The following is a 27,274-nucleotide window of genomic DNA, read 5'->3' as shown; positions in this document are numbered from 1 at the left end:
ACAGGGAAGGTCTAGGAAGTTTCTGGGAAGAGATGGCATTCAACATGTTCCTTGAGGGATGGATAGGATTTCCGGAGCTGGAGAAGTGGGAGGAGTCAAGGCTGAGATGCCTGCACGACAGCTAACAGCTAGGTCATGCAACAGGTCAGAGTAGGATTCAGTGTCCTGCCTGGTGCAGTGAGAGGAGAGAGAAAAAGGCAGGCTCTGGCCAGCCTGCTGTGGGGCAAGGAAACTCATGGTAACTGCCTGCAGGCTGGGGCTCTGTCCTCTGCTGCTCCCCCACAGCTCCTCCAGGACCGTGTGTTTAGCAGGCCCTCAGCAGGTGTGGGCTTAACTGAACTGGCCCCCACTTGTGCCAGGCAGGGCTCCTCCTTGTCCCCAACCCCATCTGGAGGGGCTAACAAACAGGAGATCATGAGACCTGGAGCCAGACAAACAGCGGGTCCCAGTACAGGGTGGCCATGCCCTAAGACAATGCCGGGCCCCACTGCACCTCGCCCCTCCCCATCACTGCGCTTGCTGAGTACTTGACGCTCACCCAGGCCCTCTCCAGCAAGCAAGGCATGATGGCCTCACAGCAACTCACCCAGCCTGGGACCACAGATTTACTAGTCTTACTTGAAAGAAGAGGAAATAGACTCAGAGAGAGGTTGGGTGACCTGCCCAAGTCTTCACATGAAAAGCTGTCCTTTAAGACTTCTGCACCCCCCCCCCCCAACTAAGATTGAACACGGCACCTTGAGCTGAGCTCCCTCCCGGATGGCTCAGTTGGTTGGAGCACAGGTTCTCAACCACAAGGTTGCCAGTTCAATTCCTTGAGTCCTGCAAGGGATGGTGGGCAGCGCCCCCTGCAACTAAGATTGAACACGGCACCCTGAGCTGAGCTGCCGCTGAGCTGCCGCTGAGCTGCTGCTGAGCTCTGCTGAGCTCCCGGAATGCTCCGTTGGAGTGTATCCTCTCAATCACAAGGTTGCCAGTTCAATTCCTCGACTCCCACAAGGGGTGGTGGGCAGCGCCCCCTGCAACTAGTAACAGCAACTGGACCTGGAGCTGAGCTGCGCCCTCCACAACTAAGATTGAAAGGACAACAACTTGACTTGGAAAAAAGTCCTGGAAGTACACACTGTTCCCCAATAAAGTCCTGTTCCCCTTCCCCAATAAAATCTTAAAAAGACTTCTGCCCATGGGCAGAAGGTCTGTGGGCTGGTTGAGGTTCCTTGCAACCCAGAAGTCAAAATGGGGTGGGGAGGGCCTCTATTGGTGATCTAGCCAGGTCTGAGGGCCTCCAGTCCACCCTGGAAGGCCCAGCTCCACTAGCTGTGCCCAGACTCCATGGAGGAGGAGGAAGAAGGTGGTGTGGGCACTGCCCCAAAGCGATTTGAAGGAGGGAAACACTTCCTCTTTCCATAGATGTTGCCTCCCTGCCCTGAGGGTGGACAGGGCCTGCACGGGCACGTCCCCCTGGGCACATGGCCCGTGGCACGGGGTGGACACAATGTCTCAGGTCCTGGCCAGTCTACAGTAGGACAGGCTTACTTCCCTGAGTCCCCTCCCCCCGCCCATGCTGGGATCCTGCCTTTATCAATACTGCCAGATAAAAGGTGAGGGGCCCCATTTTCATTCAAAACCCCATCAGACAGTCTTTCGGCTGACTCTGCATTTTGGACCCTAGGAAGGTCATTATTAGCAGTACCCCTCCCTCTGGGCTGTCCCTCCTATTGTCCACAGAAAAAGTGGGCAGGAGTGACAGGGGGAGGACACAGACTGCAAAGGGGAGGGAGTGGCAGAGGAGAGGAAGGGGAAAAGGGCACACCCCCTCCTCTGTTTCCCCAAGGTCCCCTAGACCCTAGGGCCATTCCCCAGTCTCTAGGCTGGCACAGGTAATATGTGGACAGAAAGGAAAAGTCTGAGCCAGTCTTTTCGGGACTCCCATCCCAGCTCCTCTACTGAGTGTTTACAACTTCCCTGCCCCACCCCACAAATTGAAACAAAATAAGACAGTGGCTTTTACACTCTGTTCCTGCAGTGGGGATGGGGGAAGGTTGCCTGCTGAGCTCTGCACACTCCCGGGGGCTGCAGCGGGTAGAGTCCGGGGTGGGGATGGGTGTCACCAGATCCTATCCGCAGCTTCCAGGACAGGACAGTGATCTCGCCCAGGCCTATTATTGCTCTTTCCCACCAGCCTTCAGGATCCAAAACAGAAGAGGGGGGGTGGCTTGTGGGCCTTCCCATGCCCCCTACTGGGGGAAGGAGGAGGGAGGCCTCAGCCATGACTGAAGGCGCTTCAACATTGGCCCCCTCAAGGCTCCCCACATCCTGGAATGCCCCCCACAAAACCCAGCTTTCCCAGTCACTGAACCTAGTCACAACCTTGACCAGTGCTGTTTCTTCATGTGTAAATGGAGATAATGTCCCTCTCCCAGGATTATAGGGATTAAGGTTTGTAAGAGAGAGAGAAAGCCCCACACACAGTAGGTGCTCCACAGATGTTAGCATCCCGTTTTCTCCAACTCCCACCTGGAAAGGGCTTGGGTCCCTTTTCACTGTCAAAACAGCGGTACCACGGCAATGAGACAGCAGTGACCACAAGCACAGCTCCAAGCTGAGCGTATTACATCAGTGGTCTCGACTAGTCTCAGCCCTCCGAGGGAGGTTCTGGTAATATCCCGACTTTACAGAGGAGGAAACATGCTCAGAGAGGTCAACAGACGTCTAAATGGCAAAGCTCGAACTCAAACTACACTGCCTACTCCACAGCATGCCCTCCCCACCATGGAATTCTTGGGGCAAGCAACAAAAAGGGCAGGTTAGTTTCCCCTCCAGCCTAGATGATAAGAATTAGAGACCCTTCCCTCCTCAAACAGAATCCACAGACCACTCCCCCTTAAACACTCTATGCTCTAAGTCACTGCCTCCTCAGCACACAAACCCCTCCTAGCACACAAACAAGCTGATACCCCTTCCCCAGCTTTGGATTTGCTTCTCCGCAAACACACTCAACTCTCTGACCCTCCCACCCAATACACAGAAACCATTAACTCCCTTCCCAACACACACCCAACCTTAACTCCCCACCCCTAAAACACACCACCCTGCCCCTCCCCACAATACACACAGACTCCAGCCCTCCACAGTAAATACTGATCCTCAGAGACCCAGCCTCAGGGGCTGATTTGGGGTGGGGGGGGTCCTACACCATCTCTGGGACCTCCTACTCTGGCTCCCAGAGAGACTATAGCAGGACAAATACCCACCCCGCCCTCCCTACAGTGACCTGGAGAATATTTCTGTTATTCCACAGGGTCTCTTAAGAGTATATGTGAGAGACACTCAAGGTCCAGCCTCACCCAGACTTGGGAGAAGGATGGGGGCGGGAAGCACTGTCCCAACACCTTTGTTGGTGGGAAGTGGGAGGCGGGAGCCTTAGCAGTGAGGTTTCCCACAAAAGGTCGGCAGAGAACCAGAGGCAGTAATTGCTCCCTGCAGAAATCAGGGCCACCAATGTCCACCTCTCCTAAGAACGGCCTGACTGCGGCACCAGCCCTGAGCAGAGACAACAGGGAAGGCAAGGCTGCCTCCATTTCCCACGCATGTGAAGTTTGATCTGTCATGCTTCGCTCCCTAGAGCCGACAGCCAGGTCCCCCAGCCCAGCACGGGAAGGAGGGAGATGCCTCTGGTCCCAGAAAAAGGGAAAGTCAGGGAGAAACTCAGAAACTGCAGGTCTGGGTACGAAAAGAAGCTATTTGTTTACTAGGAAGGGGAGAGGAGCAGGGAAACCCACAGGTTCACAGAGGGAGGGGACAGGAAGGGGCATTGCCTAACCTGGGTGGGGAAAGCCAGAGAAGCCTCCACTTGCCCGAAATGTGGGCACTCCACCCTGGGGGAAAAGGTTACCAGGGTGGGAAGTGGGGGACGCGGAAGCTCTCCCCACCCACCTCTAAGAAAGAGGAAGAAGTTTGCAACATCCAAAGGAGGGCAAATCGTTTGCTCTTCTGACACAGAACAGGGCAAGGCCAGGAGCCAGGCCCCCTCTTGCCCTGAGTCCAGGTGAGCAGTGTCTGGGGCTCGGTTCCCATCATCTGGGGAAGGGCAAGTTGTCCACAGGCAATGGTTACGGCCATCAACTTCTCCTTCCCTAAAAATCCGCCCCTGGCAAGACGTACACACCAACCTGAAAATAATGAACCCCAGTCCCTGTAGCTGCAGCAACTACCCCACACAGACACTCGGAACCATGATCACACCCACCGAGTCCCAGGCCAGAACTGGGTTCGACTCCAAGGCCACTAAGCCACCCGCCTCACATCCTCTGTGAGGACAGGAGAGAGGAAACAAGACGGAGGTGTAACAAGGGTTGTCAATGGAAACTGAGGCAGTATCTGACTGCCCCGTTGTCCCAGAGATTAAAGGGCAGGGGCCTAAAGAAGCGCCGACACAGAGCCCCTGCTCGCAGGGGCTGGTTGGGGCTGGGAGGGAGGGGGCCATGGCAGAGCCAGAGCAAGCAATCCAGGAAGCGGCGGTGGCGGTGGGCAGACGGCCAGTGCGGGCAGTGAGGCGCCTAGCCAGGGCCTGCCCCAGGGACAAAGAGACTCCCTGGCTCTGGGGAGAGTGTGCTACCCCCACACTGAAAAGGGGGCACTGACCCAGCCCAGCCAGGCACATAGGGCAGTGGTGCCAGGCAGCTTGCCAGTGGCAGTAGGAGAGGCAGTGGGTGCCCGGGGCAGGGTGTTCAGTCCCTGCCCGCCAGGAGAGGTGGGACACGTTTCCCAGGTCAGCAGCTGACTGGCCAGTCTACCAGTCCATGGCCTATTCTGCTGCTTCCACCGCCCGCCCCCCTCCAGCCCCAGGCCAGGCCCCGGCTCCCTCCTCCCCCCCAGCCCTGGCCTGGCGCCCAGCTGGGCCCTGGGGGCCAGAGTTACTGTAAGCGGCCTGGCAGGCCCAAGGCCTAGACTCTGCCAGCTGGCCATAGCCGCCGCCACCTCCCACTACCTGGCTCGGCCAGCCAGGGAAGGGTACTGAGACCCCCGCCCAGCTAACAGGCAACCCCCGTGGTAAAGGGCAGAAGCAGAGAGAAAACACAGGCCCTGCCAAGAGCACGCATGTGTCCACTGCCAGAGTCCAGGCCCAGGGAGCGTCCCTTCTGGGACACTCACCCTACCCACCAGACTGCTCACGGGTCACTCCGTCATGCCCTCCCCACAGGGTGGAGCTGGTAGTGGGAGGGGGTGCCAGCAGCATGCCACTCCACTCCTTCAAGCCCCTACCCTCAGAGGCACTGGATGGGGTGAGGCGTAGGTGGGTGCCGCTCTCAGTAGAGCTGCATTTCCACCAAATGTCGAGAGGTTTGTTTACCCGCCTCCAGCCTCTGTGTCCAGTCCTTGAGCTATTTATAAGGCCCTCAACGGCAGGGCACAGGAGAGGGCTCCAGGGGTACCACGGAACAGCATTGTTTCATCTCTCCCGCTGCTGCCCCCAACATCAAACAAACACCACCACCACGTGATCAGCCTACAAGACTTGCATCCTTGGGCCCCCCAAACAAATGGCATGTCCTGAAAAGACCTGGCCACTGCAGTGCAACAGATATACCTGGAGGCCACCCCGGGGCCTGCTGCCCTCCACAGCCCCCCACCCCACCGAGCCACCCACCACCCCACTTACTGGCTGGGGAGGGCGTGCTGTAGCCGCTAACTGGAAGCTGGTGCTGGAGGGTGGTCAGAGCGCCTGGTGGGGAGAGTCCACCCAGCATAGGGGGAAAGAAGAAGGCGTAGGGGGGCACCGGGTACCCATTGAGGTGCCCTCCCCCAGGTGTTGGGCAGGAGCTGCTGTTGCTGGCCATGCCAAGCAGCCACAGTCAGAAGGGCAAGCAGACAGTCTGGCAGGAGGCTCTGGTGGGCTTCAGGCTGTCCCTCCTCGGGGCATGGGGCCTGGGCCCAGAGGGGGTTTAGGTGGTCAGCCCACCCCCTCTTCTGTCCTGGAGCTGCTGTCCAAGGCTAGTAGGCTAATCTCAGCCTCCTGGAGCCCCCACTCTAGCTGGGGGCCGGGTGCGTTGAGGGACGTCCCAAGAGCCGGTCCTTTGGTCAAGCAGTTCTGTGAGCTGGTACTTTCCTGGGAAGGTTCAGAGCAGGCCTTCAGGACGTCCAAAAGGATGCCTCTCCTAGATGGGCCCCGGCTAGGCAGCTGGGGGGAGCATATCCTGTGATGCTGCAGAAAGAGGAAAAACAGGTGAGTGGGCATTGAGGAGCGGGCACACGGGCATTGCCCGTGGAGCTCCCCAACCTGGGCGGCCGGAGATTTTCCCGTGGCACCCAGCTGAGCAGACAGCTGGCACCACGCCTGGCTGGCAGAGACAGCCTGGGACCAGGGCCCAGACACTGCTGGGGGTGGCAGGACAGCACAGCCAGGCTGGGGAGACGGGGACAGAGCCCAGAACCGAGGAGGGCCTCTCACCCACAATCCTGAGGGGAAAGGGTCCACAGTGTCACCCCAAAGGTTCCCTGCAGCAAAGGCAGGCAGCTGGCTCTCCTTCCCCCAGTGCAGGTTACCTGAGGTCAAAATGCAGAGAACGTGTGTGCTGGAGGGGGGTAGGGAGGGGGAGGAAAAGCCGCTTCCCTAAAGCATTGGCACTTCTCAGAAAAATGACTCCTAAGCCAGGGGGCCCCTCTTACACCACTTCCCCCCCAAATCCAAGCCCCAGCACCCCAGTTGGGTTTGTCCCACAGGCCCAGGGAGGAGGCCTGTTTACATACATGAAAATAGGGAAATGGGAACTGAAGACTCCTGGGCATCACCCTCAGTATTTAACAGTATGATGGGCTGGCGGTGGGCAGTGTGTCAGGAGGGCAGGGACTGCCCAGGGTGGATGCTCCCTACCCCCGGGCAATGGCAGGGTGAGAGAGACTGATCTCAGAGCTCACCCACATACTCTGTCTGCAGAAGCAACATCCCTGGAGGGGGTGGGATGTGGGCTGGAGATGAAAGGCCAGATGCCCCCAACCAGTGTGTACACAGATCCACACCCTGTTTGAACAGCTGGGACCAGAGGACATACACAGATAACACCATGGGGTAGAGAGAGACAGAGAGATGAACCCAGAGACTCCATGACACAGTAAGATGGACAACAAAGAGAAGGATAGAAAAAAAGCAGCAGTTCCACAAGAGGATGCTTCAAATCCATTTGGGCTACGGAAGGGTAATACACACATGAATACATGCATACATATAAATACATGTATGTATATATGAAAAACACACACATATACATATATGTCTATCTATCTATCTATCTATCTATCTATCTATCTATCTATCTATCTATCTATCTATATGAAAGACTAAAGAAAGACAGACAAAAAGAAACATGGCCAATCAAAAACACAATGAGATACCTACCACCTCACATCTACTAAGATGGCTATAATCAAAAGACTGATAATAACAAGTGTTGGCAAGGATGTGGAAAAAATGGAATCCTCATATATTGCTGATAGGCATGTAAACTAGAGCAGCTGCTTTTGAAAACAGTCTGGCAGTTCCTCAAAAGGTTAAACACAGACTTATCATATAATGACCCATTATCATATAATTTCACTCCTAGGAAGATACCCAAAAGATGTGAAAACCAAAGTCCACACAAAAACTTATACGTGGATGTTCATACAAGCATTATTCACACTAGCCCAAAAGTGGACCTAAATGTCCATCAACTGGTGAATGAATAAATAAAACGTTGTACATCCATACAATGGAATATTGCTCTGCCATAAAAAGGAACAAAGTACTGATATTCACTACAACGTGGATAAACCTTGAAAACATTACACTAGTTCTAAAACATCACATGGTGTATTATTCCATTTATATGAAACATCCAGAATAGGCAATCTGTAAAGACAGAAAGTAGATTGTGGTAACCAGGGGCTGGGGCATGGGTTTGAAGGAAACTGGAAGTCACTGCTGACGAATATGGGGGCTCTTTTTGGAGTGATGAAAATTTTCTAAAATTGATTGTGGAGATAAGTTACACAACTCTGTGCATATACTAAAACCATTCAAGTGTACACTTTGATGGGTGAATTTTATGATATGTGAATTACATCTCAATAAAGCTGTTAAAAAGAAGAGAGAAAGAAAGAAGGGAAAAGAAACAGGGCCACAGAGACCCAAAATAAGGACTGCCTCCCTTTCCAACCCCTTCCCCTCAAGCTCAGGCCATACTAGGTTCTAAGCTCCAGGCTCTCAGACCTGGAGTCCAGCAGACAAGCACATGGCAAGCTTTTGGCCAAGGACCAGGCCTGGGAAGGGGGGGTTCCTGCCAAGGCCACTATAGACGAGGCCAGGACTTGCGGGCTAGTCAGCCAACCTGTGCAGGGCTGAGGGAGGGGGAGGTGGGGACAGGTACTTGCTAGGGAGGGGGCAGCTCCCCCAGGAGTGAAATCTGGACTTTGTTAATGACCACGGTTTTTACTGTTACTAATTATGACAACCATGAGGCCTCTCTCCTTACTCCTGAATGAGGTGCCCCCTTCCCTCCCCAAGCCCCTGCGGATTCCCTCCCAGGCTGAGAGGGATGACGTCAGAGGAACAGGGGCCCCACCCATCGGACCAGCTGCCGCCCTGGGCCCCCCACACCCCTGTGGGGCCCCACACAGCAGAACTCAAGCTGGGAGAGCCAGGCAAGGCAAGGGGGGGTGTTGGCTGAGCTTCATCAGCATCGACAGACCCTCTCTCTCTCACACACACACACACACACACACACACACGGAAACTCATACATGCAGGTCTATGGAAAGTGTACGGGTGGGCAAGAGCGCGCTCGCACACCCAGCCTGTGTGTGTGCGGGCACGCACAGGAGAAGAGGGAACGTGGAGATAATCATCTCCCCACACCTGGGCTCCACCACACAAAGAACACAGTTCAGGCCTTGCGTGCCCAGCCCCAGGACACAGCACCCCGCAGGCACACAACCACAGCCCCCCCAGTTTCTCAAACTGTACATCCCTCACTCTCACACAGCCAGGCTGGCCTCAGTACACGCTTCCCTGGGGGCCCAGCCACCCTACACACACCCAGGCCCACAAACACACACAGGTGTACCCGCTGAGAAATCCTCGCGATCATTCACATCCATATAGGGGCCTGCCTCCCTGAGGTGAGGCTCAGAGAGTCATTCACTCCACACCCCAGTCATCCTGACCCAGCTTTTGGGGCTTGGGGCAGATTCACTCAGTCTAGTCCAGACCCTCTGGAGCCCACTGTTGTCCCCAGAGGAGAGGTAACTATAACCACGTTAGTGCCTCAACTCTGCCCCTGAGAAGTCTGAAATTGCAACAAACTTCAAACCCCTCCGCCCCGCCCCCCAGATACACACCCCAGGGAGAGGCTGGAAGGCCCTCCCACCCCATCTGAACCTCACTTGGCCTAACCCAGCTCAGCCTGCAAACTTCGGTGCAACATTACTCAGCCCCCTGGGGAGGGCCTTTAGCAGCAGGAGGGGGTAAAGGTCACAGATATGGGCCAAGGGCCAGGCTGGCCAGGGAACAGGGATGGGCAAGGGCAGGCATGATGGAGACCGAGGCAAAAAGCACAGACTCTGCCTCAGAAGATCCCTCTGGAGCCATGACCCTCAAGGAGATCCTGGGCCTTGGGCCCTTGCACTCAGGGGTGGAGAAGACACCGTCAGAGAATCGAAACCAGCACCAAAGAAAGGGAAAACAAACTACCCACATCCAACCTCCACCCTCTGCCCGCCACCTCCACTGCCCACGGGTACCCTCCCTGGAGGGAGAGAAAACCACAGGCCCACACCTCCCTTACTGAGCCTAGCCTCCTCACAGCAGAAAGAGGGTGGGGGCCCGAGCGCCTGCCACCAGCCACACACCCCTGACCGCTGGGGCCTCCCGCACCCTGAAAAGGTGCCAGAATCCTTTCCCAAGGTTAGGTGTCCCCAGCCACCCATTCATGGTATTCCCCACAGTCACTCGCCTAGAGGGAAAGCCAGGAGCTGGCTGCGCCATGAAGACGGAAGAAAGAACCAGAGGTGTGAAGGGTCAAATCTCAGCTCTGCCACTCTGGGTGACCTTAGGCAAGTCACTTAACCTCTCTAAGCATCTGTTTACTTGCCTGTGAACTGCCTACCTCAACAACTTGGTTGTGTGATTTAAGAGATAAAAGTCCTGGAAAGCACCTAGAACCGCTCCTGGCACACAGGAGGTGCTGGGCAACTGGGTCCCGCCCTCCCCATGCCTCTCAGCACCACGAGTGCCGCCCTGGGCAGGGTGTCTGTTCTCCCTTCCCTCTCCCCAACCAGGGCTAGTATCTGTTGACAGGGCTGGGAGGGAGAATTACCCATTTTCCAGGGTCTGCTTCCCCTAGACTGGGGAGAGGGATGTGGGGAGAGGGATATTTGGGGTGTGGGTGGAGGCCCAACCACAACCCTTTCCCAAATTCCCTTCTTTCATTTCACAAACCAAAAAAGGGAAACCTTTGGATTTGGGGAGGGGAAGAGGGGAAGAGAAATTGACCATTTCCTCCCCTATCCTCAGGGGAGAGGAGCCAGGGGTCCCCAAACCCAGCTGACCCAGACCCTCTTCACTCACTCTCTCCTCTCCGCTCACCAGGTTCCCCCGCAACAATATCTGCCAAAGAATAGAAGTCAGGCAGTCCCAAGGGGCTGAGAGAAGGAAACTGGGATTGGGGAGCTTAAAAGAAGGGGAGACAGGGGGTTTCCTAAGCATTCTAGACAGTCAATGAATCATATGCAAATGACACCCAAACTCAAGCTCAACTTGTGGGGGAAGGGAATGGGGACTCCAGCCCCAGCAGAAACAAACACGGGGCCCCTTTGGACCCCCTACCCTGCCAGGAGCAAGGCAGGGCGGGACAGGGCAGATTTCAAAGCAGAACAGTGGGCTGGAACTATTTATAAACTTTCCAGGAAAATACACTCACACACTCACAAAGCCACAACCTCTCTTCCCCCATGCTCCTCAGATCTTCAGGCAGGGGTTGAGGAGCAGTGATGACGGCGACTCCCTTTTTCCAGGGGTTTCTCTGGCTAAAGGCTCTCACCCCTCTCTCCTCCCCAGCCACTTAGGTCCTCTGTTTATCTTCTGCTCACCAGGGCCTGGGCTGCAGGAATTCAGCAAGGCCAGCCCACCCCAGGAGGGTGTGAGAAAGCTCACCTAGGAGAGTCTGGGACAGGTAGAGGTCACCTCTTCCTCAGCAGCCCTGCAGAACCCGAGGCCTGCCTTGCTGGGGCCAGAATTTGTTTGAAAACCTGCCTCCAGCATGTGCAGACTCTGAGCACATCCTGAGGGGCCAAGGGAGGGCTGAAGTCCCGTGTCTTCCTCTGGATCCTGCCACTCACTCCCCCACCACCTCAGACGCAGTGCCCAGTCCCAGCAGAGTGGGTCTGATGTCTCCCCAGCTTGTGCCCCACCTGGGGCTGCCTGACCACCACATGCCATTGTCTCAGCAGTGACTGAATACCAGACAGAAAGGGCAACTGGACAAGCCCAAGCCCAGGATAGGCCAGGTTCTGGGAGGAGGAAATAGAGGTCTCTGCAGGGCAGGGCAGTGCCCCCAACTCCTGACCCCCAGGGAACGTACCCAGAGCCCCATGGGAGCTATGCTCAGGACCTCTGAACCAGGGGGGCTGAAGGCCCCTCCCCAGAACCAGAGCTGAAGTCTCCCAATGCCGGAGCAGAGAGTAGGTGAAAGGGCAGGGGGCAGCCCAGGCCTCAAGGAGAGGGAGCAGCCCTGGGGAAGGAAGAAAACAGGAAGAGGAAGAGATGAGCCTGCCCAGGCCACAACCAGACCACAGGAGTGTGTGGACCAAACAAAGGCAGCTCTGTCCGGGTGGGGGGAACCAAAGGGGCACAAACAAAAGGGGACCCCCCCCCCCAGTTTGGAAACCACCGTCCTCGCATCCATCCTGGCACGGGGCTTTCCCCACCCTTACCTTGACAGCTGCCCCCTCACCCCTGTCTCCCAACCTCCACTGTGTAAGAAGTACAACACACACTGGGGATAGGCGTTGGACGGACAGAGAACACAAGAAATGTGTGTGTGTGAGGCTACAGCAATACCTCCTCCCATCCTCTCAATTCTGCCTCAACCCTGAGACTGCTGGATTCAATCCTAGGGCGACAGCAGGTCCTACGAGCCCCCTCTCAGCCAGCATCCCTCCTTGGGGACCCAGGCTGCAGGGAAGCTGGGAACGCCCCCCCCCCCCCTGCCTCAGGATATCCTTTTGGCTCTGACCCCAGACCAGGCCTGAGTCAGACTCTGCACCACCCCATAACCCCCCTTCCATGGACCCCCCAGGAACTTCCTACTCCACACCCGCCTACTCAGTTGGGGCTAGAAATAAGGGGAAATCTCTTCCCTTCTCCACCCCCAGCGAACAGGGAAGCCCACAAGGGGGTGGGGAGAATGGGTCACAAAGTCCCATGGCCTGCCCCTTAAACACAGGGCTGGCAGGATCAGAGAGAAGCTGGTACAGGCTGTGTGTGTAGGGTACCGCCTCACCACCCCCCAAAACACACACTACCAGGGATCCTGCCAGAGCTCCTCCCCACTCCAGCCTGGACCCCAAGAAGCCACAGAAACTCCCTGGGAAAGGTAGTTTCCATGAGAACACATGATGGAAGAAAGCTTCAAAAGTAAAAGGTCACATGAACTGGCATCTTTACCAGGCAGAGGGACCCAGGCTAGAGGGGACAGGGTCTGCACAGTCAGACTCGCACAGTCAGCCACAGTCAAGCACAGCCAGATGTGGTCACCGTCTCCCCAACACTTGTCTGAGTAGGTGGCTGTGACTCCTTCCCACAGACAAGTCTTGGGGCCCTGGGGGATCTGGGGCATCAGAGACCACACACACTCAGCCTGAAACGGCCCTCTAGGCAGGCCCCCCAATTCCTCCCCCTCAACTGTGGGCCTAGGGGGAGGGGCATCTCCCTCCCCACAAGAACCAGGGTAGTGCCCACGGCGGCCATCTCCATAGCAACCAACAACAAACATCCCGGGAACCACAGTGGGACAGGAAGTGACAGCCACGTGACAGGAAGGCATTTTTTTCTGTGTGTGTGTGTGTGTGTGTGTGTGTGTGTGTGTCTGTAGAGGGGGTGAAGATTGTTAGCAACCCCTGGAAAATCAACTGTCCCTAAGTTTCCCCCACTTGGAGATTGAGGAAAGGGAGGTGGCTGGGAGGGTGGCCACCCCCCATCGCACTGTGTAAGGTTGGTCAAAGGGCTGACAGGCCCTCCCTCCTCGCCTGCCACTCACGGTTCCCCCCTCCTCCTCCTCCCCTCCACTTCCTGCCGTGACTGAAGATCAGAGAACTCCCCACCGCAGCTTCCCCTTCTCAAGTCTCGATTCCTGGGCTGAAGGTTTCACTGTGGGGCAAGGGACAAAAGGAAGGAGGGCCGGGGACCTGCAGTAGGACCCAGAGGACAGAGGTTCCAGGGGAGGGGCCAGGAGGGAGCCACTCCAAGGTAGGTGTGTATACACAGGCACACAGTGAGTGGGTCACAGTGACACACAGCTGGGCCCAGTGACACTCGGAGACTGCCTGACCTCAGGTAGCTCTGGGGGGAGGGGAGGAGAGCCATTGGATCCAGCCCCATCAGCCTTATTCTGGTACTGTCCTGAGCCTCCGGGTTCATCTCAGGCGTCTACTGGCCTCCAGGCAGGCAAGGTCCCAGCTGTGCCCAGCCGCCTCTCCCCTGCCTTTTGTGCTGAGGAATCCCCCCCTCCCTGCTCCAAGGTGCCTGCCCAGACGAGGGCACCTTGGCCAGAGGTGGGGGGAATGGAACCTCCCTCCGCCCCCCTCCCCTTCTCTGCAGATGTCCCAGACTATATTTAGCCCAAACCGGGCGGCCAGCCAGACCCAGACTCCCCACTGGCCCGGAGCTGAGCTCCCAGTTTTTATGCAATTAAAACATTAACAGAGAACCACCCCCATCCACACACCCCCATGACCCCCACCCCCCAGCCCTGGCAGAGCAGCAGAGCTCAGAAAAGTTGAACAAGGGCAGCTCAGCTCTGTAGCCAGAGCAGGAGTTGGGGGTCATGGGGCAAATAGCAATAAGCTCCTCCCCTTGCCCATCTCCCAGGCCCCGCCCTCACAGGCAGGGTAGGACCATCATCCATGAGATTAGGTGGACACTGGGGGGGTCAGGCTTTCCTTGTTCTGGGAAGGGAAAGGCATATCCAATGTGTGTGTGTGTGTGGGGGGGGGGGTGCTGCAGAAATTCCACCTGTCATTTTGCAGCCCCCTCCCAAGCCAGCTCCAGTTACAGGGCTGGGGGTTGGCAACAGGTGCTGGCCAGGCTGGCAGCAGTCTAATCCCCCCACCCGCCCCCCAGGCTGACAGTGGTGCCTGGAGGTCCCAGCAGGAGCCCTGGCGGGCAGGATGCTGGGTGAAAGGAGGCATTGCTGCCAGGTGGTGGGTGGGGGGCAACCCATGCTCCTTCTGTAAGACCTGCCTCCCCCAACTCTGTGATGTGTGTTGGAGGGCCTGGGGAAGCCAAGGAAACCTTAGTTCCATAGCGCCTATTTCATTTCCCCATGATGCCAGGCGGGCGGGCTAGAGTGTGGGAGGTCTGTCTGCCTGCCTCTTCCTCCTCCTCCTCTCCAAATTCCAGGAACAGGCAAGGGAGGCTCCAGTTGCAAAGAGGGAGAGCAAGCAGGCGGTCCCAGCTGGGGGGGGGGGGGGGGCGGGGACTGGAGCGGGAGGCAAGATCCAGACGGAGCAAGAGACACCCACACCAGAGCCAGACTGGGGACAGACACAGCGATGCTGACACATTCTCACACTCTGGGCCTGGTCTCTGCACACCGCCCACCCTGCGGGGACACCCAGACACCCTCAGCCAATTCTGCCAACCCCCAGAACACTCCCTGGACACACACAGAGATCCAGGCCCTTGCCCCCACCCCACGTTCCCCCACAAACCGTGTGGGCTCCAGACAGCAGCCAGAGGGTGGAGCGGGGAATGGAGGGAGGAAAGACAGCAGGCAGCAGAGAGGCTATGCAGCCAAAGCCCTGAGAGCTGGGGTATCAGTTGCCACACTCCTTTCCCAAAACCCAGTAAGTCAAGACAACTCTGGTCATCTTGCCAGGGGCCCTGCCAACTTCCCATACTCCCAAAACCACCAAGACCAGAAAGGGGTGTGGGCTGCTGGGCAAGTGGACATAACCCTGTTTATTTGTCACAGGGATAGGATTACCTTCCCCAGATGCCCCTCATCCCAGACCCCAGACAGTGCTCACAAGTGGATCCCACAGAGGCCAATCTCTCCAGCCCAGCGGAGGTCCTACCCTGCTCATGCCACCCAGAGGACAGAGAACTGGGCACTGAGGTTTATGTCACCCTTATGTCACACAGCTATGGGACCACCCCACCTAAGACCCTAGAGTCTGAGCAATGAGTGGCCTGGGGAGAAAGGTCCCAGAGGGCACAGCCAACTTCCAAGACCAAATGATTTTAAGGGAAGGAAAACTAATTAACTGGGGTTTGGGTCAATACCCCCCAAAACAGACCTGAAGGACCACTCATACAATGTCCTCTCCCCCACACTATACAGGGTGGCAGGAACCACGTCATGGCACATGTGGGTGACTGTGCCCAGAGGGGGAGGCAAGGGGGTGATCAGGATGGTGCTGCCCACAGCTAGCTTCCTGCCAGGCTGCCACATGGTTGGCAGTAGGAGGGGGACCAGAAAGGTGTCCCAGAGCAGTACTAGGGGCATTCAGGGTAAAAATGAAGGACAGAGATTTAGGGGCTATATATAGGAGGAGGTTGCTCCAAGCCCAGGGTCTTCTCAGAACTGCCAATACCACTGCGCTGTCCTCACCAGTCTGGTGGGGAAACTCCTAACATGACCGCCTCATGCATGCTCACTCACACCTTCGAAATACCCCCGAATCCAAGATCCTCAGCTCCCAAGGGGCCTACTCCAGTCTGACCTTAGTGACCGCTGCCTCAGGACCCACATGGCCGATTCCCAGGCAGCACTGATGGCCTAGCCCCTCCCAGTGCACTAACATCTTTCACAGCCACAAACTCCCTGACTCCACAACCACCCCCCCCTTCTTTCCAGCTCCAAATACTCTTTCTCAGTGTTCCCTCCCCCAGACTCATCTCCACCCCCCACAGGGGAAGCCCCAAGCTCCAAGCCACCCCCACTTCCACCTGGGGCTTCCTGGGCCCTCCCCACCAAGCACAAGGCCCTGGAGGAGTTTGGGGCTTGAGCCCATTTCCCAGCAAGACCTGGTGTTCTTACTGAACCACTTCTCCAGAACAACCCTGCCCTATGACCACTGCAGGGGGGAAAGGGGACAAGCGACATCTCTGAATCTCCTAATCAGGAAACTGGAGGAGGGGATGGTGATCAGCAGCAAAAGTGAGGGTTGGGGTCTGCAGCAGCGGGTGGGGGAGTGGGACAGTGTTCGCGGGAATAAGTCCCTTGGAGAACATACACACACACACATGTGCCCACAGCCCGCAGGCAGAAGGCAATCTAGTTACAGAAGAGGGAGCTCACACCAGGTGGCGGCCAGGGCAGCCCTCCTCGCTAGCACATTGGGCACAGGATCCAAGATAGAATAGATGGTAAAGAAACGTCTCCAAGGCTGGGGCAGGGACTGTTTCACGGACTGATTTCCATATGAGTTGGTCACATCCCCAGCCTAACACTCTGGGGGCCTGTCCCCCTTCCCACGGAGCAGCCTGACAATAGGGCAGTGCCCAGAGAGAAGAGGGGGCATAGCCAAGCTGATTTTCCAGCGCCCCCCTCCCACACACACATCTGGCTAGCAGCTTCCCCGCCTCGTGGGTGGCACCAGGTCCCAGACACCCTCAGCAGAGCAAAAACGACCAGCCCATTCCATCCTCCTCTCACCCCCAAAAGCGTCCACAACCCCATGGTAGCACCAGACCCAGAGACTTCCCTTCCCCGACTGACTTGCTCCCATACCCAATTCTGACGGTTCCTCTCACTCCACGGGGTACACCCGCTGAGTGGGCCCCGCCCCCCCCAGCCGGCTGCCTCTGGTGGGGGTGGGCCCCCGGACTGATTCTCCCCAAACCACAGGGCGGCTCAGATAACAGGAGGGGAAGGAGGAGGGGGCTAGTCCGTTGGGCATCTGATCTCTCCCCAAACAGGTTTGAAAGTCTTTTTGTTTTGCTTGTTTTTGAAGAGAAAAGAGAGAGAAAGCAAGAGTTCCCAGCGGTGGTTCTGCCACAGCTCCGGCGCCGGGGACACGCGCGGCAGACCGACCCAGACGCCTCAAGGCTACGCGCGAAGACACAGGCGCAGACAGACGCACAGACGGGGCTCCCCCGCCCTGGGCACGGCAGCGGCGGGTTGGGAAGCCCAGGAAACCCCAGGTTCCCGTCGGAATCCGTCCGGCACCTGGTCCCCGCCCGCAGCTCCTATCAGGAGCAGACCGAGGAGCCCCGATGACTGCGAGAGCCCGGGGCTCTCCAAAATCCCCGGGGGAGAGGTTACCTCGCAGTGGGGGGACGCAATTCGTCCCGGCGCCCACAGGCACAGCGTCTACCCTGACTCTGCGCCTTGGTGTTGCTCAGCGTCAGGGGTGCGGGATCCCAGGAGAGAAGCCGTCCGGGGGGCCGCGGCTCAGGGGCGCGGGGCGAAGGCAGCGGCCATAGCGAGTCACGTGCGGAGGCTGAAACTTTACCCGGAGCCCCAGACTTGGGGGGGCGGAGGGTACAGAGCAGGGTGGGAGGCCCTCACCTTCAGGCCAGCCCCCATCCACCCACCGACCAATGACAAGTCAGAGGCGGGCCCATAGGGTCACGCCCTCCTTTAATAGACCCGGGGCTGGGCGAGTATTAAAGGAGCCGCGCCTACCAGAAGGCTGGACCGTGGGAATCTGGGAGAATCCCTCCCTCTGCCCCAAAAGGAGAGCTTCAGAGCGAGGAGGAGCTGAAGTTCTGAAAAAAGAATGAAAGACGACTCGGTGGAGAAAGGACTGCACTGTGTGATATCACACTCCCTTACCCCAAATACACACACCCACACCTAAACCTGGGAAGAGAGGAGGCAACAGAATATGGAAGCGACTTCAGCGTTTTCGGCCCTAGCCGTCAAGCCCTTGACTCCCATAATTAAATCCTCCTCCAGGGACCAACCAGTTGGAGCTGAGAGCTATGTGACCTTAAATAAGTCGCTTTCTTTCTCTGAATCTTAATTTTCTCACCTGCAAAAAAAAGTGCAAGAGTAGGTAGACCTTCCTCCAGCACACTTCTCTCCTCTTCCCCCAAATACCTCTCCAGTGAGTGGGTTGGAGGAACTCTGGCCCAACCCAACCCCTCAGCAGCCCATCCCCCAGAAGCCTTCCCCCAAAAGGGCAGCAGCTCTTGGATCTTCCAAGAGCTAAATAGGGGACACCCAGGAGCACCCCTGCATGCTGGAGGACTCTGGGACTCAAGATTCTCTCTCCTGGCCCAGGCTGGAGGAGCCAGGAAAGCTGCATTCTTGTTCCAGCGGGGCAAGATCTGACTCACTCTCCATCTGCAGAGACCCCCGCCCCCAACACTGCCATGTGCCCCCTCACAGCCTGCTGCTCCGTTTGGGAGGGTCATGTCCCCACCTCTAGCAGTCAGCTGGGGGATGGGCAGAAAGCGGAATCACTAAGGAACACCCCCCCCCCTCCGCTTCCCAGTCAGAGAAGTGGCCACAAGTGCCCCTTCTGGACTTCCCACTGGAAGGGGAAGTGCCACACTCCCAGACCTCCATCCCAGTAAAGAGACTCAGCCTGACCCGGCTGGCAGAGATCTCAAACCCACTGGTCAAAGGGCCCCCGCTTTACAGACAAGGAACTGGAGGCCGGGAGCGGACACCGGGTTCTGTCCACTGTCGCACTGGTCTACAATTGAGGTATTCCACTGTCTCTAGCTTTAGCCTCCAGCCTTGGTAAGGTAGGACAAGCCAGGTCTGCGGGACGCTCTGCCCTGAGGTCCGGCGTAGGGGAAAGGTGCCCGACGGCGCTTCCCCTGGCCCCTTCCCGCCTGCTGGGCCCGGCTGTCTCCCGTTTGCGTCTGGATTTTCGTCCGCAGTTGCGAACCGCCCTCCCAGACCCTCCCGCCCAGTCCCGTCCAGATCTATCCGCAAACATGCGCTCAGCCGGCAGGAATGCGCCAATGGCTCCCAGATGTGGACGCGGAAGCTTAACCCCTTCCCCCCCAACCTCCCCCCTTCCTCCCTGAGCCCAGCCAGCAGCAGGGGGCGCAGCCCGGGGGGAGAAGGGACCAGGCCAGCCTGGCAGGAGACTCAAGGCCAACCACCCCCAGCCCGCACAGGCTTCCCCTGGCCTAGATTCTAGCAGTCTTCCTTCCAGCTGAGACCAGAAGGGAAGGATCATGCACACAAAAATGCAAGTGTGCGTAAACACAGGTACACTGCCTCCCACCAAGGGCAGCCTTCACAGACACCTGCCAGCACATGGGGTCAGGTATACTCGTGCACACCAAGAGTCAGGTGTGTAAATGTACACCCAGGACATCCATATCTGCACACCCATGTGCACACTCAGAGTACACATGCTGACACCCCATGTGTACACTCAGGGCACAGATGTATGCACATCCATGAGCACATAGAACAAGCACACACAATACAGGTATTTGTACATACACAAGGGCACGAGGGTGGGGCACACTCCTGAACAGACATAGCAGTAGGCCATGTACAGATGAGGGAAAATTTCATGCACCCACAAACCTGCTGTCCACAGGGGGTCAGACACTCATGCACACAAGATTAGTACCCATGTGAACAAGCACGTAGCCTGCACACCTTTGGGGCACTGCCTCCCTGCCCAGGCACCCAGTACTGCTTGCCCAATATAGCCTTCCCCAGGCTTGATTCCAGGAGGCAGGAGAGGTCCCAGATGGGAGGCCAGCAGTCCAATCTATAGCAGCAGCTGCACTCCAGCTGTGCTGGGGCCATAACAGAGCTCCTGCCCCCTTGCCCCCCCCCACATCCTCCAAGGACCCTCATGCAGGAGGGGAGAAAAGTACAGGAGGCAACGGAAGACTAGCAGAGGTGGGGAAAGCCACAGGCCCAGGGGGCTCCTTACTGTTTAGGAAAGACTCCTTCTTGGAGTCTACCCTTCCCCGCCTGCACACAGAAAAAGGGTTGGGGGAGGAGCCTGAGCCGCTTGTTTCCCAAGACAGGGATCAGACTCCAAACTAGAGGAAACCTGAGAGAGCCCTGATAGGTGAAATGCCAGTGACAGTCTCCAGCAGTCAAAGGACATAGAAAATAGCTCTGAGACACCCCGGGAGGGCCCACACTTGTAGCAAAACAAGGCCTCTCTCTCACAGCCTCTGGGGAACTCCCAGAGAATCCCATTGGCTGGGCAGCATTGCCCCTCCAAGATCATCGGGCTGTGGGTGGGATGGGAGATGTCTGCAGGGACAGGAACCAGCTTCAGCTGAGTCCTCCTCTCCGCTCCACTCATCCCCCAAGGAGCTCCTCCCACAAGCACCTTCATGACCCCACCCCATTTGTTTCTCACCATCCAGAAGGGTAATCTGGGGCAGGGCTCTTGTTTTCATTGTATAGATGAGGAAACTGAGACTCAACAAGGAAATTGTCTTGCCCAAGGTCATACAGCTTATCAATGGCAGAGCTAAGATTCAAACCCACAGTCCTATCGTTAACTCCCCCCTTTACTCTAAGCCAAACTTATTTCCACACAGTATCCTGCCACCTCTTCCTTTACCCCCTCAACAGAGCACATGGAGGAACACCGCCCTTGCGTGCTCTGCAGGTCTGTCGGTGGGGCCAGGACATGGTAGAGAGAGATTAGAGAAGACACTGGGGCTACACACAGCCCCTGAACCCCACCCCAAGCATGGTGCCCACCTGCCCAGCAGGCACAGCCGGGTGACTCAGCTGTATCCGGGGGAGATGCCAGGGCAGTGACTCACCTACCGAGAAGAGCTGAGCCTGGCACCTTGCCAGCCCCAGGACAGAAGTGACTTAGTCACCAAGACTGTGATGCCCAGCAGGCACAGCGGGGGGATTGGGGACAGGGGCAGGCTGTCCTTCATGGGTACAGTTGCCCCCTGGCGAAGTACAGGCATCCTGGAGTAAGACATGTTGTATGTGCCCCTGCCCCCTCACCATGCCCACCCCCACGCCAGGCCCTGCGCCAGTGCAGACAAGTTTTTTGGGACCCCTGGACTGCCCTGCCCTGCCCCCCTGCAGCCTGCCCCTTGCCCATCACTCACCACTCACTCTCCCACCAGCCCTACCTCCTCCTGCCACCCAAGTTGTACCCAGGCAGTGAGTCTCCTTTAACATGTCCTGGCAGTACCTCCTGCCCCCACAGCCCCTCTCACCCTCCCACCCCCCACATACACACATGCACTCATACACACTCTGCCAGCCCTGCTTCTGCCAGCAGCTGCTGAAGTTGTTGAGCGGGAGGGGGATCGGGAGGGTGGAGCGCGTGGATTGAGTTACCAGAGCTGACGATGGGGTGGGCTGTCACCCAATCCCTTCCCCAGCACTGTCTCCCTCACCCACCTGCCTCCCTCCCACCTCTGGCTGGCAGCCTACTGTCCTTGAAGCCCCTCCGCCCCCACTCCACCCAAGCTAGAAAAGAAATGGTGAAGAGTATTTGTCATGCTAAGACCAGCCCAGTATATGAGAGAGAGACCGAGACAGAGATGGACAGAAAGAATAACTCCTGTGCTCAGCGCTCTGGCTACAACCATGCGGTGTGTATATCTCTGTGTACGTTGAGCCGGAAGGGGACAGAAGAGTAGCTCCCCAAGTCCCAGGGGAGTTGATGGGGCCCAAGGGGAGTCGACAGGCTGAGCAACCTCAATCCATTTACACTATTGATTTCTCACACTGCAGCAGGCCTGATGGAGGGGGCGCATGATAAATCAGCCCCCCAGAGACAGAAACTGAGTGGAGAGGGGGAGGGGCTCCTGTGCCACAATTTGTGGCCCACTGAGCCAGCGTGGGGGGCAGGGAGTGGGCGGCAGAGGACTGGAGATGTTGAGTGGCAGGAGGCTGAGTGGGGGAGTGGGTGTTGGATTAAGGCCCCTCTGGAACACCTCCTTCCAGCTGGGTCTGAAGCTGATTCAAAGAAGGTGGAGGGCCAAAGCGCCACATTTGGCTACACAGGCAGGGCCCTGAACAACTCTGGGGGGGACCACTCACATCATAGTCTATGGAACAGCGCCTCCTACAGCTGTGTAACATGGTGGCCCTGGGGACGAGGCTGAGGCAGGAGACTGAATTCTGAGGGACCACAATTCTCCACTGCACTTCCTCCTCCGAGCATCTCATCCTCCGAGCATCTCAACCGGCTGCCCCTGCCTCCAGGTCTCAAAGGAGGGCTCGCTTTTGACTTGGGATTCCAAGCCTGTGGTAATCTCCCTGCTCTTCAGCCTGCTCCCTTCCTTTGTTGGGAGGTGGGAGTTGGCAAACACCCACCATGACCCAGGTCGGACAGGATGGGAGGGTTCACAAAGGAAGCTGGAGAGTCAGCAAACCTACGTCCTAGTCCTCAGTGTGTCCCTAACTCAGCCCACCACTGTGGACAAATGTCTGGTCCTCTCTGGGTCTCTAAAATAGACCAGACGCCCCTTCTCTAAGTTGTCTCCAAACCCTACGGCTCATGAGCCTGTGCACCTGTTGGAACCTGCCTAGCATCTTGATTCACACCAGTGGCCACAGGCCACCTAAACAAACCCCAACCCTGACCTCCTTCCAACCTGGACACAGACTCTCTCCACATGGTGGAGACTTATAAACAAACCAAGCTGGGGTTTACCCGAGACCCTGCACAAACAAGCAGAGAGGGAGACAGACCAGACGCCCAGCCTCGGTCCTCCTCGCTGCAGCAGGGGAGGCAGGTGTGGTGAGGGACCATGACAGGAGAAAAACAGTGCAAGCGGCATGGGTTGGGGTCCCAGTGCAGCCAATGAGTAGGGGAGTGTCCTAGAGCAAGTCACATTCCCTCTCTAGGCCTCAGTTTTCCCCTCCGTAATGTGGAGGGATTGTCTAGATGGCCTCGAAAGCCCCTTCTGGTTCTAAGTCCAGTTCTAGTTGGACAAAGAGCCCCGGAGGGTCCCCAGGACTCCTCCGCCCAGCCTGGCCCGTCCACCGGGGCCAGGACCCTCTCCCAAGGGTCCTACCCATGCCCAACATGCCTCATTGCTCTCTCTGCAGATCCTCTGGCCCTTCCTTATGCCTCAGCCTGCCTCCTTACCCTCACCTTGGCCAGCCCCTCTGCCTGCCCCGTGCTTTTCTGCACGTCCCTCCTGCCAGGGGACAGACCAACTAAAAATAGTCCCTGCAGCCTTTCTCGCCCACAGCTGCCCAAAGAGCAGGAAATGAGGGGGGCAAGGAGGCTCATGTCCCGCTCTCCCCCACAAACTCCCAGCTCGGAACCATGTCCAGCACTCCAGCCTGGGACTAGTGCCAACTTGGCCATCTCGGGGGCATCCCACACCCCTTCCCTAGGGGGAGGCCTGCCCATAAGTGCCTACAATCACAGAGCTGTCCCAACCCTGTGAGAGGAAGAGAGTGGAGGCAAGCGGTCCACAGGGAAACCTTCCCAATTTCTGACAAATCAGTGCCAACCACATTGTGGGCACCAAGAGGGCAGGGCCTGGCTCCACTGACTGGTCTTTTCAGGGCAGAGGGAATTGGCGTGGGGAAATTTGTGCTAGTTTCCTTCATCCTGGCCCAGCTGGAGGGAAGACAAAATAGTGCCCCTGCCTCAATTATGCTAATCCCGTGCTCCCCAAAATGTGTGGGTGCAGACATAGGGGTTTCAACAGCCACCCCCAGATGCCATGGGGAAAAAAGCTAAAAAGGATAGCAGGAGATCTTGGCTACCCATATGTCAAGATGGAAGCCTGGAGGCAAGAACAGACCATGCCTACGAGGCTGGGCATGTGCTGTCCCCAAGCTAAGTCAGAGGCTGGGAGGGAGGATGCCTGGTGCTCTGGGCCCTGGGCTACAGTGTCCCAACCCCTTTCCCACGTTGGATTCCTGACACCTCCCAGGCCTGGGAGAAGGCCCTCCCCACATGCGAGGAAGGAAACCAGCTTAGTGACTCTGGTGGCCTGCAGGGCAGCCCTGTACCATGAGGCAGGCGGGAAACCCAGGAGTCCTGGCACCCCGCCCAGAGAGTGAGTGAGAAAAATACCTTGGAGGGGAGGAAGCGGCCCATAGTGAGGCAGACACATGGCACCCCCAGCAACTCCCAGATGTGACCCATAAGGAGAAACTGGCCAAAGGGGATGGGCTGGGTAAGTGAACACATTTCTGAACAGAAAAGGAAGTGGGGTCATGGGGATGGGAGGGGTGGGGCCAGCCTGGCTCTCACCTGCTGTCCTCTTCTCCTGTCAGAGTCAGAGATACTGACAGTAAGGCCACCAAATATCCAAGAGGTCCTGGGTGTGTTTCCCTCTCCCCTAATCTCCAGACCCCTGAGCTTCCTCTGGCACCCCTTCCCCACGGCCAAGCCAAGCCAGGAGTCAGCAGTCTGAAGGTGGTGCCTGGGAGGCCTGGGCAGTGCCAGGGGCAGCCCTCATACCATCCTCCCACTGGCTTCCCTCCCGCCTGCTCTCAGCCACCACACATATCTCAGCTGTCCAATCCGATTAGGGCTCCTGCCCAGTGAGCCGGACAAGGAGGCCACTGGGCAGGGGAGAAACAGGGACAAGGACGCTGAGCAGGAATGGCAGGAGGATGGTGGAGACGGGGCTCAGGGGAGAAGGTGTGGAGCCCAGAGGAAGAAAAACCTGGTGGAGAATCTGTCCTCTCTGACCACAGGCTCTCTGGTGATAGATACAACCTGCACTAGGGGAATTCTGCAGCCCATGAGGCAACAGCCCTGCCTGGTTCCTCCATCTCTTAGACAGGCAAGGATGGAGGAAGGACACTGAGGGCAGAGACATTGACTGACCTAGATTTAGGAGGAGAATCCCATCCTAGAGCCCCCCTCCCCCCCCAAGCCATAGCTCCCTTTTGCACCGAGCTTTACAATACATTGTCTTATCGGCTCTTTACGGCCATATCCCTATCAGACAAGTGAACTTCTTACTGACAGCCATTTTTACAAATGAAGAAACTGAGGGTTAGAGACCTGTATAAATGCCAATCGTAAAATGACTGGGCTGAGTCTCAGATGCAGGCCTTTGATTCTCACTCTACCGCTCACACTCAAAATCTCTGACTTTTCTTTCTGAGTCAAGAGCAGAACTAAGTCTGAAGCTTATTATCCATTCCATTATCCACCCTTTCCTCCAAAACCAACTCCGAGGGGAGCCTGGGAGCCAGGGAGGAAGACAGAGCACACCTGGCACCTGGACAGTTACCAGGTGGGGACATGCCACCTGCCCACTACTAGCTCTCTGGGTGGTGGCACCCAGAGTGGTGACACCCAGAGAGCTAGAGGGGTTCCCCAAGGGTGACCAGTCTCTTCTGTCGCTCCCCTCCCTCGTCCACTTCACCTAGAAACAATGTACAAACTCACACATGGTTACTCAGACAAGTCATGCAACCCTCCAGCAAACCCACCAAACCAGAATGAGATGCCCTAGATCTTCAGAGAGCATAACCTGTCAGCCCCATACTGGAGAGAAAAATAAGCCACTGCCATTAGTAGGTGCCGTCCAGCCCTCTCCCAGAGAGCCTGCAGGAGGGAAGAAGCTTCGGGGTAACACCAGGAGCCCGAGGCTCTGAAAGCCAAGGAGCCCATGATGCTGGCGCAGTTGGGTGGCCTCCCTGATCTGGTCCACACCCCCTTCCCCAGCCATCTGAGCTGAGCCTGTTCTGGCCTGGGCCATATCTGGGATCTCTGCCTTTTAATGCACGCAGCCATCTCTAGCCAAAGCATATAGATCTTACAGCCACATGGTCTACACACACACACACACACACACACACACACACACACACACACACACACACACACACAAGGGTAGGGAGAGGCGCAGGCAGGGGGGTCTCTTTGCAATAGGTGTTGAGGTGCTCTAAGCTGAAAGAACTTTCCCTAGAGGAAAAGGTCACCAAAAGCTGCTGACAACCTCCACTACCCTCCAGCAAAGCCTTTGGCCACCCAAGTGTGAGATGAGCATGGAAGGGGACATGAGTTCCCCTCCAAGGTGAGTAGGGAGTTGGGGGGCAAAGTCCTGGGCTCTTGGCAGAGCGGAAGAAGATAGGAATTCCCCAGGGAGGCTTCTGTCCTGCTCCGGTTCCCTCGGCTCTCTATTACCCCAGCACTGCCAATTCTCCGGTAGAGGTGACGTGGGGGAAGGGGTATTAGGCAATACTGCAAAGGAGGGTGCAAGGGCGTGGGGCCTGGGCAGTCCTTCCCCCCACTTTCCATTCTTAGCTAGAGAATGGGAATGTCTCCGGGGAAGTGCAGGAAGGGAGCTGGAGGGTGCAGGGGCGCTGGGCGTCCAGACACCCCGCTGTTCCCAGGCTCCCACCTCCCAGGACTACAGTGAGCAGTGGGGGAGGAGGGACGGGGAAAGCCTGAACTGGCGAGAGGGAAACCGGCAGATTAGGAGAGGCCCGGCGGAAGGCGACCAAGGGGGAATTGGGAAGGGGTGCGCGTGCTCCTACCTGCTCAGGTGTGTGCTGGCAGGGGGGCGATGGGGTTCCCAGGAGAAGCGGGGAAGCCCTCTCAGCTCGATTCAGGATTCCCCTTGCTTCTGGGTTAGACTGCTGCAAGAGGCACGGGTTTCCGTTGGGTCCTAAAGCCCACTCTGCAAACACTAGGCTCTCCCGCCCTCTTTCACCGGCCTTGACTGGGTCAACCGGTGCAGCACTGAGGACTGATGGGGGAGGAAGAACTCAGTGGGAGAAAGACGGAGGTTTGAGTCATGGGCTGGGGACAGGAACAGTCCCGTCTCAAATACACAGCACACGGATGACTTCCGCTGGGGAGACTTCGGGACAGGAGAAAAAAACACATTTCTTCCTGCCTGCCCTAAGCAAATGGATTTGGGCTTTGGTGCTGAAGTTCCGCTTAAGATCGCTTTCCTCACACCTGCTCAGCTTCTAGCTTTTGAGAATTTGGGGCAGGGGACATTCATTTTGAACGGGTCCTCACTTCTACCCTCCCCCTCACAGATATATAGCAGTCTACCCATCCTTCCTTCCCCACAATTCCCTAAATGTCTCAGAGGCAAAGGGGTGGCGGGGAGGACTGATTTCCAGCAAGGAAATATGACAATATGACTTGGATGGTATTT

At 57.1% G+C, this 27,274-nt stretch overlaps 1 protein-coding gene across 4 annotated transcripts in view; it reads right to left on the bottom strand.

The window, feature by feature from the left end:
- Positions 1–26,780, bottom strand: part of RARA (retinoic acid receptor alpha) — a 44,007-nt gene extending 17,227 nt beyond the window's left edge. The window contains exons 1-2 of one of the 4 annotated variants that reach the window (XM_019747719.3): positions 26,643–26,780; positions 5,663–6,205 (exon numbers count right to left, since the gene is read on the bottom strand). In XM_019747719.3, the coding sequence (XP_019603278.1) occupies positions 5,663–5,840 (178 nt within the window). In that variant the 5' untranslated portion in view covers positions 5,841–6,205; positions 26,643–26,780. Of the gene's footprint in view, positions 1–5,662; positions 6,206–6,451; positions 6,578–17,522; positions 17,784–17,885; positions 18,528–26,642 lie in introns of those variants that run through there. The other 3 variants (XM_088802245.1, XM_019747718.3, XM_019747720.3) reach the window with 3 other exon arrangements.
- Between the last annotated feature and the right edge of the window lie 494 nt (positions 26,781–27,274).

This window comes from Rhinolophus sinicus, chromosome 12 (assembly GCF_057876585.1).
Source record: "Rhinolophus sinicus isolate RSI-liver-muscle chromosome 12, RSI-T2T, whole genome shotgun sequence".
Lineage (NCBI taxonomy): Eukaryota > Metazoa > Chordata > Mammalia > Chiroptera > Rhinolophidae > Rhinolophus > Rhinolophus sinicus.
Note: the sequence above shows the minus strand (reverse complement) of the source record. Positions and strands in the feature narration are given on the sequence as shown.